Below are 16,999 nucleotides of genomic sequence, written 5' to 3' on the forward strand. Positions count from 1 at the left end.
GATCTTTTTGCGGACGATTTCAATACGTTCTACCGTACACCGTTATGTAATTGGGTGGCAGGTCGAGCCCTTGGGAAATTAGCGGAGTTTAATGTCTGCTAAGTCCCGTAGATCGGCAACGGCTAACAGCTCTGTAAGCTCATTGAAACGTGAAGGGTGAAGTAATCAGGCAATTGTTTCTCGTTCGCCGGATACAAAAACAACGATAACAACCGTATAGCTGATGTCCAACTCGTTTATGCAACCCCCAATAAAATTTCAATGCGCTCGAATCGCTCCAGTCCGTCGATAAATCTACGATTTTCTTTTTTTTTTTTTCTCCCCAACGACGAGGTTTTTTCATAATTATAATCAGACGTTGAAGACTCGTTATGCTGGTATGAAATTAATTTGAGCTCATAGAAGTATGAGAGAAGAATTTGTTGGATATTAATTCACTGTACACGCATTAAGAATGTACATAATTAAAACGGTAGTCGATCCCCAAGAAATCAAGGAAAATAATATTTTAGGGGCATCATTAAGCGCGCTCGGTAATCCGTAGAGATAGAGGAGGGTATTCATAACGAAAAGTAAAATTTCTGTAGATTTTCATTCGGTTCCTTTTATGCGAAAGTGAAAAACTTGCTGGAGGACTGGCCGTCGTCTCCTTCAAAACTCTCAACCACCCCTAAGATGAAAACACTGTGAGAGTCTCAAGGCCCATTCAAGTTGCAGTCTGGCTCTCTCTCTCCCTCTCTCCCTCTCTCCCTCTCTCCCTCTCTCTCTCTCCCCGGCTATCTCATTCTCCCTTTTCTCGAGATGCATCATCCTCGCCGTGAGCCTGACCTAAGATAATGTATAAGGGGCAATATCGCGAGGAAAAGAGTAAAGTCAGCTGATTTTGTATCAGCGATATATTTTCATAGTCTTTACACCCCCTCTTTTATACGAAGCATACGTAGGTGTGCGAGGCGTATCCGTACGTGGGAACAAAAGCGAAAGAAAAATATGAGGAGAAGAAAAAAGGAGGATATAGAAAAAGCAACAGAAAGAGGCGAAAAAAGAGGATTCCTCCGGTTGTTGGTGGTGCACAGGCGACGTTGTGCCACGCCCTCGCGAAGTGTCCGGCGTCGCGACGCCACCCCGCCGTATACTCGGGTATCCGCGACGCTCGTTCGACGGGAACCAGCGGTAGCAGCAGCAGCGGCGACGCGGCGAATGCCAAATCCAAAACCAGTTCGAAGCCAGCCTTACGGCCGTGAACAACGTCGCGCTTTTTCAAATTTTCTTATCAATAATAGAGACTATCGAATCATGTATGACACTACGTATATTGTGACGAGACGAAATTAATCGACGAAAAATTATTCATTCGATTTTGTCGTTATTATTTTTTTCTTTTTTTTCACATATAATTACGTTTATCGTATCTTATTTTTCTCATCAATCCAGACATCTACACAGATATACACGAATATATAAACGCGCGTACGCACATATTTTTCGTTTCTTTTCTAATTTCTCATTGTTTCTCTTCGGTTTCAATAAAAATTGAATTAACGCACATCCGTACGCTGAGCTTTAATCGCTCGGGTGAAAAGCGGTAAAGTAAAAAACTGAACAAATTTCAAAAAAAGGTACCACATGGTCTCACTATTATTATGTAACGGTGAAGTGTTGTATTTTGTTATGTATTAGTTTCGTTAATTTATTCCAAAACACCGGTACAGGAGATAACACGAGGAATTAGGGAGAAAGGGGAAGAGAGGCTGTGTAGACGCCCTGCTTCGTACTTACGATAACATCAAACGCGATATAATCAGAAACCAAACAAGTTTCGGAGTTTCCAAATGTCGACGTTTCGGATCTGACGAGCGTTTTGTACATCTGTAATCCCGATTGCATTTTTTTTTTTTTTTCTTTTTGATTATCCCTCTCGTTTGGGAGCACAATTTTTAAAATCCTCAGACAACTGTCATTCGTGGGATTATAGTTTCGGATTAATTCCATTCCGGAATTTCTATCGCGTGGATTTGTCCCGAGAGGGAGGGAGAATTTGGCTTGGCAGAGCTTATACCGTTGAATTCGTGTGAGTCTAGGAGTGTCTAGCCGGTTGTTTGGATCCGTACAAAGCCCATTATAGAAGCATTACACTTCTGCAAGGTGTAGCCACTGAGTTCGCCGGGACGGGCGCAGCTTTTTCGTCCGTCTCTTTCTCTATCTCCCCGCGTCTTTTCTCCACCCCCGCGTCTTTTCTCTGGTCTATCGTTCCCTTTCTTCTCTACTTTGACGTCGATAATTATCAATCGCGGCGCAACGACTGTGCCTACGAAAACTTGGAAGTCTTCTTACTTTTCACTTTTTCAGAGATTATTTCAACCTCCTCCCGCCCCCCCCCCCCCCCCCCCCCAGTCGCAATCCCCACCCCTTAATTCTTCGCGTTTTACCCGACGCTCTGGGGCGCCTAAAATCTTTCGGAGTAGTGAGACGAAACTGTAATATTACCAAAGTGCACCACGGATTCTGTGAGAACGACGATGCTCAACGGTTCAACGTCTTAATCAAAGAGGAGGTTTAGAATGCTTAAAACACGGACTTCTTGATATTAAATTTTAAATAATTCAAAACTAAAATTGGCACTAATCAAAGTTTTATTGGATAATCGAATGCGGATGTTTGATACTCACACGACGTTTATATATGAATAAATAACTGAATAATTTAGGTAAATGAGACGAGAAATAAATATATATATATATAGAATAATATTTTAACGATAAAATTTGTTGTTTTCCTCGATAAGAGTACAATTAAATCGAATTTAGAAGTGTTATAATTGTTCGTTATAAATAATTGTGCGCGACCGAATAAGTGCATACCTGTATAGTGATATAAATCAGTGCACAGTTTGGAGAACGGGGTGAATCGCATAATTGAACAGGTAAAACAATAATGATAAAATAAAAGTAGTTGTAGAATATCGTTATAACGAATAACGAGCACACGTAACGAGCCTGCACCCTTAGAGGGACTCGAAATGAGTATGCACTGGAAACGAAAATTACGCGATTCCAGACGATCGAAAATTTCTTATTTCTTCACATCTGTATTCGTAAAATGACCCGGTTATTACCCAGCTATAAATATGCGATGTTTTTCATCGTGACATTGATTCCCGTGGCCCGCGACCTCCGGATCGGCATTAAACTATGGTAACTTTAGTCTAGACGCCTCAGTCACTTCGTGTATAGCGTTCGCTCGATTATAAACGACGCGGTGATCGACGCTTTTATTACCTTCGATAGCTGGATTGCTTTAAAGCTCAGTTCTTATTGCTGTTATTATTGCAGTTTTATTCGTAAGTCAAGTATGGAAGCTTTTCCCAAGGATTTAACGGCAGAGTATCGTATCGTACGTGTTTTCCCTGTGTCGCCGATTTCGCAGAGATGAAGGAAACCATTGAAAAATGTATGAATAAATTATTCCCGCAAGCTCGCCGTCGAAACTCCGTGTTTAGATTTTCCCCGTGAGTAGGAAAACGCGAAAATAAAACACAAAATCGAACGAACGAACGAAACGTTATTCTACTCGCTGAATTAGGAGGAGCGATTACATAATTCATGGTATTTTTCAATCCCACATGCGCGGCACTTTAGCCGAGTACTTTTTCCGAAGAATAAAATAAGCGAATAAAATAAAAATAAACATCGACAGAAAGGAAACGATACCCGGGCAACAGGGGGAGTGGAAAAAGCAGAGGGAAAGAGGGACCTACACAACTATTATAAGGCAGAACGTACGTTTCGAATGGAATATTCTACACCGATGATACATGGATACGCCCTGCACCGTCGATACAAACGCCATTATACTTGCTATTTCCTCCCCATTTTCAGGTTTTCAAAAGGTCACACTCGTCATCGTAATCTCCTTCGGTTATTCCTCTCGGGGTCGCGTTGCCTTGGATTTTCCATTCTTCATTTTTTTTTTCTCCCTCTCAAAAACGGAATTCCGATACACGCGTGGCTGTACCCAATGCAAGTTTCTTGAAAAAATTGCACAACTCCGAACTCCCGTGACAATTTCGGTAGCACGGTGTAAGCGCGTTCACGTATATACGATCGCGGAATAGGAGCGGGAAAGAGTCATGATTTCCGGTTGAAAAATCCCGGAGAGAGAGAGAAAAGGCGATAGAGGATGAGAGGAGCGCATCTCAATGATCCGTGAATAGCATCTAGCCTCCGAATCTCAACCTGTAGGTACGCTCGCGTACGGACGTGTGCGTAGAATATACCTAGATACTACGGTATAATGCAACCGCTGCGGTGTCTTAAATTCCAAAGGAACGTTCGTTATTTTCTTCGCTCGCGTTTCTCTCGATCCCTGAATATTTCTCCGATAAATTTTATTCCCACACTACAGTTTTTACCGCGGTAGGTAGGGTAGGATAGGGTAGGTAGGTAGGTATATCGGAGGGTGTAAGCACAGCTATAGACGGGAGTATAGGAAAGCCGGGAGCGGTCTCTCCGCCTCGCGAAATCAACTCCTCGTAGTCGCGTATATAGTTAAAAAATGCAGAAAAGCTCAGCGTCAGGTGAAAAGTGGAAGAGACCGAAGACCGAAGCCCGTAGGCCGTGTGTCGTCGAGTATCCGCGAGTAGAGTTAGCAAGGTTAAGACTCTTCGGGCGTTCCAATTTACGTTGGCGTTCCCTACTCGAGTTGGCGGAACAGGATCTTCAACAGTTCACCACCCCTTCGTTCTCCTGCCTTCCTTATTTCTCTGATTCTTTTTATTTTTTTCTTTTCTCTTCTTTCCCCCCCCCCCCCCCCCCCCCCCGGGTTTCGCTCATCCGCAACGTCGCTGCTTCGCGACAAACAAAATGAAGAAAAAATGGAAATGAAAAATACCCGGATCTTTTCTCTTCGTGATTTTTATTGTACTTGTTAAATTTTATTTCTACCTTCCGAGGTACGTAGCTACGCCTGGCTTTGTTGTATTTCATTGACATGATAAAAAATAATTAGTGCACTAATTTTAATTGCTATAATTGCATCGCCTTCTGATTCAAAATGTTACAACGTATTGACCGATTTCATTCGGTAATAAATCGGAAATTGGCGAGTAGCAATTAAATGGCGATCTGAGCATTTTAGGGGGAGGTGTGACGCTGGTACTATAGGTCCTATGTACGTACGTACGTACGTATACCTATCGTAACTTTTACTCGTTTTCCAACAAGTCGTCGAGTGTCTTCGCGCACGTTTTCACGTAATATAAACCAGCCAATAACCGTTCCGCGCCTGGCGGAGAGGAGTCTCAATATAGACCCTCGAGTGACTTTAGTTTCGCTCTATGGTATGTAAGTACCTAACTTACATTATTAGTATACTACGTGCACACCAGATGCAATGGGCTGCTCGTTATCCTCGACCATCGAACTACCTACCTGATATCCCGATATAACTTATTATATTATTTGTCCTATTGATCATCGGTAATCTGCTTTTTATTGTAACACTTATCAGACACAATACGTGATTCGCCTGCGATCATGCCAATCGGATCTAACGACCGAAATCGAACGATCGGTTGCAAAGCAATTGCGATGAGAAAAAAAGAAATTGTGTAAAGGTATATACATATATATATATAGGTATATGAAATGCGGTACATGTATATTGCGATAAGTGATACACATACCTATATCTGTGTACCTTCAGAAAAGTTAAGAAAGAGATTTTTACGTTTTTCTTTTTTTACCTTCTTCCATGATGTGCGCTTCTATATGTATTTTTATTTTTATTATATCTGTTTTCTCTTATTTTCATCTTATATTTCTTCAAATCACGTTTTCCGCACAGGAAAGAACTACGTGCTCTCCTCAAGTTCTTCCAATTTCATTTTCTCCCTATAGCTTTTATTCAACTTGTGGTTCAATTCTTTTTTTTTTTTTTTTTCTACAATCTTCCTTTTCTTTTATCTTGCACTTTCTTTTTAGAAAAATGATTGTTGTAGGCTGCTAACGTTCGTCGCGTACTTACGCACGTACGGACAGGGCATTCCATCTTCCAAAATATTTTTTGAACTTGATGAAACATTTTCGACGTCTTGGGATTAACTCGTGGCTCAATTTAGTTGACGAATTCGTGTTCCAGGGGTAAAAATATGTCGGAAAAGTGGGAGGAATTTTGAAAATACTTCATTTTTGGCCCAAAAATCCACATTTTTTTCATTGGACTCTCTACGCAGCTATTCTTATGTATTTCGATTCAGCATAGATATCTCAGGAATCCGAAGTTCGAAAAATACGTTGAAGAAAGTGTCCCGATTGACATGGAATGCCCCATATATTTAGAAATTCACGTACTTAAAAAAGAAACAAAATCTCACGTATAACTTCGTTTCTCGATTTGATCAAGTCGCGATTTAGTTTGATAATCCCATAGCGTTCATACTACAGTAATATAACCACATCAAGTCTTCAACACTTTCTTAATTTTCATCCCCCGGGATTTATTTCGCGAGCATTACGGGGTACAGGGCAGCACTTATATTTAATCCAACGTGTATTAAATGCCTCAATTAACCGGTCCACGTTACACTTTCTCAGGTCAAGTAGTATTTAACGAGGTAAAATTTTTGGCGACCTCTTCAACCGTACAACGGGTACGTTACGTACGTACGTACCTACGTTTAATAATTCAAGCGCGAGTCACAGGATTCTTCCTCTTTTCTGAGTGACTTCCATGTACGGGGTGTCTCCATGTAGGTACGTGTTTTAAATAAATAGTCATACATACCTTCCACGAGCCGCATAAAGTGAATACGAAATCAACCGAATCTTGAACGTTTACTTGCCGTGCTTACCCATAAGTATTCGTGTAGAATAATTACGCGGTTGACATTCCGAGGGTTTGGTTTATAAATTTATAGATGCGTGAATTTCTCATGTTTGCTTTGATCTTCACGACCTATACGCGGTTCTTGCGGGCTCGACTAATACGGATTTTAGTCGATTATATTAAATTATTAATCGTTATACCGAGAGCAACGAATGTGCGGAGAGGGTTTATTGCAATAGTGCGTGGTGCGATGAGACAGAATGGCTTTGATAAACGTTCATTATCTTCGGGGTACGTAAAAAATCGATATAGGTTACACGTATATATATATGAGACGCGAGCTATGATCATTCGATGATCACATGTGAGCCCGGTATTTATATATAAACGGGCGGACATAATAACGCCTGATTTCTGAGGGGTCGGTTTACCTGATCTCATCGCGCCTCATCTCGAGTGTTTGTCGGTATTAAATTTAGAGCGTGTAATCATCTCGTCTATGAGAACTCCGATAGAAACGCGGATGGGTTAAAAGAGCTGAAAATTATTTGCGCGAATTGCTCATACGATTTCTAGGTCGTGTCTGAACTATACGCAGGTGAATGACCGACGAGTGGAGCTTTTCTCGATCGTGATAGTTTGCGTTTCCTTTTTTTTTTTTATTTTTTTTTTTACTTCTCTCTCTCTCTCTGCTTTTTGGACGTTAAAAAATGTTGACGCGCGAACTTTGAATAGACGAAAGTGTATGAATGAGTCTTGAAAAATATTTAAAAATAATATCAGTAGCTAGCTGGAAAAGTTCTAAATTTATTATTTTTTCTTCTCTCCGTTTTTACGTATGTGAAAAACAATTGCTGGCACCAACCTACTCCGACACTTCTCGGTCACTGAATTTTGCGAAATTAAACGCAACCCGATAATTTTCGTAAAAATCACTTCAAATGTGTGAAGAAATTTCCGAATTTTTTTTTTGGTTTTGATTTTTCTTCTGCTTTTTTCATCAATTTTTCGTTTTTCGTCGGCGCCCCTGTTGCGAATTCCCTGTACTTCGAATACGTCCAATGAAACAATTAACAACCCCTCCTCGTAAATTTATTCCCCGCATTTTTTGTTACTGTAGAAAAAATTGGGTAGAATTTCAGTGAATTTTTTTTCGTCCGTCCCACCGATCTCCGGGGTTAAAAATATGCGCAGTAAAAAGTTAAGCTTAAAATCCAACCGACGCCGCGTCGTTTGAAATTTTCGAATGAGTTACAAGCCGGAATTCAAAGCTCACACAAGTTTCATTCTTATACCGCATTAGGTTGTACTACTGTACGGTATCCATAGTGCTATGAAAAGGGTTGAAATCGGTGTTGAAATTGAGCCAACCGCATATCGAGTCTCTGGCACGGTATTTCGCGCTTTATCATTCCTCGTTTTCTCTTTTCCTTCTCCACCCTTGTTCCGTATAATACTTTTCTTGTTTTTCATTCGTTCATTCGCTTTTTTCCTTTTTTCGTATTTTTTTCTTCTTTCCTCATCGGTTAAATTCGCCGCTACCGTTCCTCGTGCTCTTGTTAAACACGCAACACGGAGAACGAGAGAGAAAGAGTGAAAAGAAGGTAAACGCAACAAAAAGAAAAAAAAGGAAACGAAAAAAAAAAAATTAGAGAGAGAAAGAGAGACGCGATTCGCGTGGGTATCGCAATATATTTAATTGGGTTTTCACTCTCGTTGTTTGAGCCGCAGGGTATTAGGTACGTACTCTACACCAAGTTTTTTCGTTTTTCTCCTCCCTCTCCGTTTTTTTTCGTTCCGTCGCATGTATTTTCACCCCCATTCGATGTGTTGTTTTTTTTTTCCCTCATTTTTTATCTTTATTTTACCAAATTTGTTTTTGGTCTCTCTCTCTTTCTCTCCCTTGTCGCTATCCGTTAGTTGCGCTTTTGATTTTATTTTTCTTTTCTCCGAGCGTAGCTCCACTGATTTACGACTTGCGCTATAGGGGATATAAGACGAAATATTTTTTTCTATCTTTTTGTTTTTTTTCTCGTTTTTCTTCTCTCTATGCGCAACTTGTTCGTTCTCTGGCTTCTTTGTTCTATTTTTCATCCACTTTTTTGGCTATTCTTCTCTTGAACGAGCAGATTTTGTAGACACTCGTGTCAGATCGAAAGGCAATACCTGTACTCAACTCATCCCTTACACCAAAGCAAATGAAATTTATGACGGCGCGCTTCCACTTTACGATAATTAACTTCGTTTTTTTTTTTTTTATTTTCAAGACTATGAAATTCATTCAAAGATCATCCGCATGCAATTCAAACACCGATACTTATGGAGTAAAAATAAAACCCCTTGAGAAAAACCAAAGTAGAAAAAATAAAATCCATATACTGTTCTATGTACGTTAGTAGATTAGAGAGAAAAAATTCCACCCTCAAAGGGATCCGAGTTCCTCGGGTAAAGTGGGAAAAAAAAACAAAAAAAAAACAAAAAAAAACGGTGACTAGAAAATTTCTGCAGGGTGACCGAGAAACCGGGAGAACTTACCGTTGGTATATCTTAGTATTATAAGTGGTACGTCTAGCCTCGTATGATACCTAGGAAAATAAATGCGAGGAGACGAGCAGCTGCTAGTTTCGAGCCAGCTGGCAAAGCCGATTGGCGAAAACGTATTTTTTCTTTTTTTTTTTCGCAAAATTTTCCTCAATATATTTCAAGCAAACTTCCTCTCACTCTCCGTTCGTGTGTACAGGTAAATGCACGAGAACGAGTGCGTGCTACGATTCCATGGATATTTTGATGAGTTTTTTTCGCTCTTTTCGGTTTGCAGAAAATGTCGTCCCTTCGCACTCAGTCGACCGGGGGTGGTTTGGGCCTGAGTAGCGTTGCTTCGGACAGAACCGGGGCAGCTTCTACCGCAGGTGGAGCATCACATTCTCACAGGAAACATCATCACCATCACAGGAGTCGAAGCGCGCCCAGAGCACCGGAAAAACCACCTAGAAAACGTCACATGAATCCGGCACATAGTCTCGCCTCAATTCCAAGCCAGATCAAATTGTCCATGCTCAACAGCGGGCTCATCTCCTTCGGTGAGTTTCGACGTTTCTTTGTTCTTTCATACGTCGGTTTTGACGATATGCAGCCAACGCCATTTTCGAAAGTGCTGAAAATTTCGTACCGCGCTTTTAATCCTTATTGTCAACGCTATTTTTACTGTTACCAAAGTAGTTTTTATACTCTACAGGAAAGTTTTCTAGTTCTATTTTGCGACAGTATGGTGTACATAAATTAAATACGACTGGGAGATATAACTTAATTATTGCCGTTTTAATTATCGTCCTGAAACTCCCGTGGGAGATATTTCCGACGCAGGTATAAACACACAGAGAGACATAGGTACGTACATATGTACGTTATGTACTGCCAAACTACCGAGACATCCTGAAATCGGACTCTCAAAGGCCGCGTTAAAAGCTTTTCAAAAGCTCCGTAGCGAGCGTGACGAGGTCACTATTATATCATAGTTATAATATTCGCGAGTTTAAAAAGCTCGCCGTTGGCAAACGGGGGTTGATGCAAAGCGGTACGGTACGGCGGTGTGCGGCTCCCCGTATACGACCAGGTACAGAGTAGCCCGTGGAGTCGACACTCTAGCAATAAAATTATCCATCTTACCACCTGTACTTCGTGTATCCACGTTACACGTTTACGTCCGCGTACTCTTCACGAAGTGCATTTTTCCGCTTCCGCCTACGTTCGTTCAAACTTCGTTACATACGTATAATACGTGTATCCGTGTGTATACATGTGTTTATACACATACATATTTCATTATCATCGTATTACGTCTACGAATGCATCGTACAGAAGCGTGCGCGCGGATTTCCGTAGTTACGGCTTTTGCCGTAGAGTTAGAGACTTTGTTATAACGATAGAGAAAAGCTTTATAGAAATGAATTTATCATATGAAACTGCCAGAAATGTCGCAGCCGTACATGGCGCTCGAGATATTATTAACTTTAAACTTTTACCCGACGTTATATCTCGGGAAATAGAAGTACTGTTTAGAAGTGAAAGTTCCCTCGTAGAAAAAGCTTTTATAGAGTCCGGCGTCGAACGGTGGCTAGAGCTTCCGAAGCCCACGGTAATATATACCGTATGAAATAGTGAATATAATATACACACACGCGGCACTCTTCAAACTATCCGTAATCGGTACTGTGAAGTATCAAAACTTTTCTTTGATTTCGATCTCGTCGATCATTCGCTATTTTTCTTTTTTCAAATTTATTTTCTCCACCGAATAATATTGCCGTCAGTGAGCGCGGATCGTTGAGGTGTACAAGGGTTGGAAAGAGGAGGAAGAAAAAAAGTTAAAAAAAAAAGTCCGTGTAACTCGGTTGAAAACTTGGAATATTACAGGTGTTTAAATATTGACTTGGTAATGGGTAAAATTTGCCATTCAAATCCCTACGGTATACACATACCGTACGTGTGCGTACGGCATGTGTCCGTATGTGTATATAGAACGACGGGAAGGATTCTCGAGATTTGTGTGCACACTAAAATTTTTTTATTTATTTCTTATCCGGTTTCGCAGCACCGATTTCACTGCGAATTCAGATATGATAACGATTTTTGCAATATAATCTCCCGCTTACGGTAACGAAACTGGAACGCACTCGGTGTCTGGAAACTCGATGTTTTTGGAATTTTAGTATTAAACTATCTGAACGTAGTCGAGTCGGGCTTTAGTAAATTGATCGACTGAATTCAAGTTATTTCTCAGTCTTACCTACATTCGCCCCGTTCGAATCTTCCCCATTATCATCATCCACGTGATTTGAATATCGGGGTGAATTTACGTATTCAACGTCTCCCTCCTCCCTGGTAAATATACTTGTATATTTTTACCTCTCGAAAAGGGGAAGTTTTTTTCTCCTCATCGCAAAACTTTTCTTCTTTGATTTTCTTTTCTTTACCTTTTTTTTTCCTTTATTTTCTCCCGTTTCGTTTAGTTTGTCGAAAAATGAACGGACGAATTTTTCGGCAAACAATTTTACAATGTATAATTATTCCACCCTGCCGATGCATTTGCCGAATGCTGAGAAACTACCGAAGTTTTATATACATGTACATCTTCGCCCACAGATTTCATTTGAAAAAAACGAAGGGAAAAGAAAAAAGAAATAGAATTGAGCGTGCCAGTTACACGTACTCAAGATGTACGAGCTGACTGAATGCATAATAAATGTTGGCGAACTAAATGAAAAGAATAAATAAAAAATGGCTGCCGAAAATGATGTGCGTAACGATATATGTGTACGCGTATAAAATACAAGAATACCCGTTGCAAATTTATTATACCGAAAGAATTTTCTGGCATACGATATTACACGATATTACCCCCAGCTAAATTAACTTTGCGGAATGTTTTCGGTTGTATAATATTGTACCGAACGCAACGATTCTGCACAACTTCCCCCCCTAGGAGACAATATGCAGGAAACCCTCGGGAAACGGAGTGTGTAACACCCAGATGAGTAGGCATTTTCTTCTTATTATTTCGTCCCTTTTTCTTTTTTCCCTTAATTTTTTCTTCTTCTTTTTTCGTCTTCTCTCTTTGCAAATACGTTTTACGTTACACACATGCACACCCTTCGAGGCAATTAAGATAGAAAGAAATGAGATAATAAAAAGGAAGGAAGGAAGGGCGAGAAGTTATGTACTTATATTTATCGTACATATGTGCTTTTATATATATATATGTAACTTCCGCAGTTATGTCGTTTCGTTGAAAAATTGTTTTCTCTTTTCCTTTTTATTTTCCAATTTTTCACGTTGCCGCGGAACTTTTCTCCCGTGAATCTATAAATAAGGGGTGATAAAGGTGATAAATTATACGTTTAGTCGAACAGAAGAAAGACGCGAAAATATAAATGAATATGAAAATTCGCAACATGTATTTTACGACGATTTGTCGGCGAGTGCGTGTATGTAGATGTGATTGATATTTGGAAAAACATGTGTTGTCGCAGCATGAATTTTTGCGTTCTTAAACACAAGATTAATGACGCGGGTAGAGCGGTTATATTCGCGCCACACACGAGCCTCGCGGATTTATTATCATTATCGTCGTCATTGTTATTATACGGAAGGAATTTTAACCCTTAATGACCTCGACGGTGAGATTAACTTTCTGGAATGTAAGTCCTTCGCTCTCTTCTCTCTCTCTCTCTCTCTCTCTCCCTCTCTTCATTCCTTTCTCCGTCCATGTATATCCTAGAATGCATCTAATTGTATGAGGGTTAACTCGGACGTTTCGTCCGCACGATTTTTGCAATATCTGCGGCAAACAGTTTCTTTGGAATTCCGCAAATAATATCATCAGCTTTCGGTATTCGCTTTGGAAGTTAACGGAGAAATTTTGTCGCTTAAAGAGATACTGAAACGGACAACGATAATCTCTTGTAAAATCTAACGCGCGAGTTGTGCAAAATTTCTATGGTCGTAGAAAAATAGGAAAACAAATACCCGCAGCTCGTTCGCATTATATTTATGCAAATTTAATTGTCAGCTTGAAAACGCGCTGTTGTTTCGCTTTTCGTACTACCGAAGTTGGTTTGCTGAAACCAGATGGTGTAATGGGATTCGTATTTTAACAACGATTCCTTTTGTGTTTAATAATTGTTGGGTTTTATCATCCGCTTTTTTTCCCTCCTGTCTACGTTGGCTAGCGTCGGGCACGACGAGAAACTGGATAACGTAATGACGTGAGAAAAGATAAAAAGGAGAAAAAATGAACTAGTGAAAAAAAAAACGATGATCGTAAATAAGGGGTGTGCGCTTCGGTAAAATATATCCGAAAAATAATTATAGGTACGTAGGTCGAGCGGTGGTCGAGTACCGACGAAGGGAGAATTCGCCGGGTTTCGGAGGTGGAGGAGAATTTGAGGGTTGTAAACTCTCATTAGAAGCAAATCGTTTGGGATTTATTGGCCTTTGATGTAAAGCGACGAGCATAACGTTATACAGCAGGGGGTGACTCGTTGTTTCGGATTACTTATTTGCACGTGCACACCTGCGTGGCGATATGGGCGGTGGTACCTGTGGCACGGTACGTGCAGACACCGAGGTGTAATCGGTATTTTCGGATGGCCAGCTGACGTGTACATGACGCGATCAAAGAGGGAAATCAAGGAATTTGGATTTTGGAGAAATAACGGGGAACCGGGACGATGTCGTATAGGTAGATCTGCATTAATTCGTAATTGAACCGTGACGGCGAGACCGGATTGAATAATTAATCAACTCGCGGCGTATAAATTTCAAAGCTCAACTTATTCGCAATTATTGAATGTATTACTTTTACTTTTAGTTTTCACGATTTTTATTTTCTCTCCTCCCCCCCCCCCCCCCCCCCGATCGTCCGTCGTTATTCGCAAATGAAAGCGTGAAATCGATCGCCTTGAGTTTTTATTAAATGTGTATAAATAAATTGTAACCTCCGCCACCGTATTCGATATGGGAAGAAACGAGGGAGATGAAAAATACGAGCAAAGAGAGGAGAGAAAAAAAGGAGTGAAAAAATTTCGAGGCTGCAGTAGGGTGCGATCGAAATAGAGGCGTTCTTTTTTTCTCGGTTTCTTCTTCTTCATTTATCGCGAATGACTCGCGTTGCACATCAGAAACGACGAGCGATCGTTGACGAATTTTGTTACTCTTGATATTCCGTTGAGTCGCGGGAAATGCCATGACAGAGCTGTCGCCGATGTAGTAATCGGTGTCAAGATCAACACGCGGCGGCGGAGGCGGCGGCGGCGCCTGGCGCGAATCACCGACGTGGCTCGCGATATTCCCCACCCGCCCGTTTCTCGGGCTCCCTAATGCTGGTGCCGCTGCAGCTTGCGGGAAATAGAAATCTCATACACGCCAGCGTGGGTGGTGTACGAGAACCCGAAATCATCAACACTTGCACTTCACATGGTCGTTTAAAAATATATCGAAAACTCACCTCTCCGAAACCGCTGACTCTGACCGTTTATACGTACGAATTCTCGAACGCGTCTCGAGGGCGGAAAAATTCCATTTCCAGTTCAACGCGACGCTCCAGATTTCGCATCGCGAGAAAGAAAGAAAGAAATAAAAAAAATATTAGCCGGCCCCGCGTACCTGCGGAGGCCTCGATCGGTGATTAGATTGGTTTTCGCTCCCCCGCCCCGCGCATTATAACGGAATCTAGAAATTTCGGTGACCGCCTGACCGCAACCTGCAGCTGCACAGCGCATCGGAGATCAACCGCGACTGTACCCAATCAATTCTCGTCGTTAAAATTTACCAATTTCGTACGAGCTAACGAGATTTCGACCGCATATCGCACCGGTCCATGCCGCTTATACCTAATCCCCCTCGGATTTATGATTTTTCGAAAAAAAAAAAAAAAAAACCGACGAAATCTTATCGCCGATTCGAACTAGAGGAGAAAGACTATTGTGTCATAGGTGCACACACGAGTGCACGGTCCGCGTCTCCGTATACCGTACACAACGCGCGTTATATATAACACGTGAGAAAGGTACGACGACGACGCTCGGCGACAAATGAAGTCAATTTGCAGGGCGACTAATGAGCGCGAGGTGTACTACCTTATTTGTCCTGCCGGAACCGCGGAGCCAGAGAGAGGGAGAGAGAGGGAGAGAGAGAGGGAGGGTATACGGTTGAAAACCGACGTGATGTTGGCGTTATATCCTTCCCTCTTTCCGCCCCTTTGTTACCCGGCTGCGGTGTCGTTATCGGCCTTTAGCCTCTGCGCGCAGACTTTCGAAGAACGGGGGCTGAAAATTAACGCCGAGAAATTCTTCGACTACTTCGCCTACCTCCACTGCACCCGCGTCCGTACCCCCGTTCCGTTCGGATGTGTCGCGGAACTCGGCCGAGCGGACGATACGCGGGGCGAAATCGCGTATATTCTTTTTTCTTTTATTGTTTTTACGTGTATCTTTTTCGGAGTTCCCAGCATCCTCGGTTGAACGTAAACTGATTTTATTGATCCTCGTATCGCCGCATGGGTTACTTCGGAATCGCTCCCGCGGGCTACGACGTCGTCACTACCCCGTCTGGGTGTGGTGGCCCCGCGGACGACGTTGGTTGTCCTCGACGATCTCAACAGTCGCCACCTCATGTATGGTACCTACGTACCTACCTACCTATGTATTTCTACGTATACACTACCTGACACGACGTAAGCGCAAACGATACCTTATTTACATGGTCGTCTCGGGACTTTGCGATTTCGCCACCCCTTAATCCCAAACTGTACGAGGGTAAGAAATATGTCGGTAGATGTTCGTATCTCCCCGAAATGAGAGAAACCATGGCATAACAATAACGCACATGACATTCGTGGTATCGGGTATATTATATATAGGTAATTCTTGTAGCGTACTAGATATTTACCCCACTTATTTAGATAAAGAGTGACCGAGCTTGCAAAACGCGAAGCGTTTGATGAGAAGAAAAAAAATTTCTTCTCATACGTAAGTGGATGGGTTGTATCGCAGCGGTTATATGTGCGAAGATTCGAAGGTGATAAAACCGAAAGAAGGGAATAAAATGAAAGGTTGAATAAAAATCGTCTATTCGCAACGCGCTGCTGCGGTAAATGTGTTGTAACCATAACGCAAACGTACCTATACATATGCAATAGCTTTGGCTCGTTAGCTGGGGATGATGTTTGGCCGGTGCAGCATAGTTGGCCCGGAGTGTCGCAACGGTTTCTTTTGCCATCCCCCTGAAAAATTGTCTTTTTTTTTTTTTAAATTTTTCTTGAAACGTTAAACCGTGCGGTGTTACGTTTACGCGTGCGTGCAGCGCGTGCGATAACGCGGATTCATATCGCGCCGCTGCAGTACGCATAGTAGAGGAGGCGGTCAAAGAATTTCTCAAGTGTAATTTCACAGTAATTATACGCGTATAATCTACATGTGGGACGACACCCTTTTAAACGAGGCGAAACGGATCGCACGGGCAATAAAGCTGAAACTGATGCTGAATAACCTCAAGCCTTCCGCGCCCTGCACGGGAGCACAGGTAGATGTATATTCGGTTATGTAATCAACCGGTTTAATTGGACAAGCCCGCATGACATGCTGTTGCTGCCGCTGTTGCATCCTAGGCGTTATAG

At 41.7% G+C, this 16,999-nt stretch overlaps 1 protein-coding gene across 1 annotated transcript in view; it reads left to right on the forward strand.

The window, feature by feature from the left end:
• The first annotated feature begins 989 nt into the window (after positions 1–989).
• The window catches only part of LOC105684453 (receptor-type tyrosine-protein phosphatase kappa), a 56,652-nt gene continuing 40,642 nt past the window's right edge, over positions 990–16,999 (forward strand). The window contains exons 1-2 of the mRNA XM_048654247.1: positions 990–2,923; positions 9,644–9,905. Of these exons, the coding sequence (XP_048510204.1) occupies positions 9,647–9,905 (259 nt within the window). The 5' untranslated portion in view covers positions 990–2,923; positions 9,644–9,646. The remainder of the gene's footprint in view (positions 2,924–9,643; positions 9,906–16,999) is intronic.

The sequence above is a fragment of the Athalia rosae genome, chromosome 4 (assembly GCF_917208135.1).
Source record: "Athalia rosae chromosome 4, iyAthRosa1.1, whole genome shotgun sequence".
Taxonomy (NCBI): Eukaryota; Metazoa; Arthropoda; class Insecta; order Hymenoptera; family Athaliidae; genus Athalia; species Athalia rosae.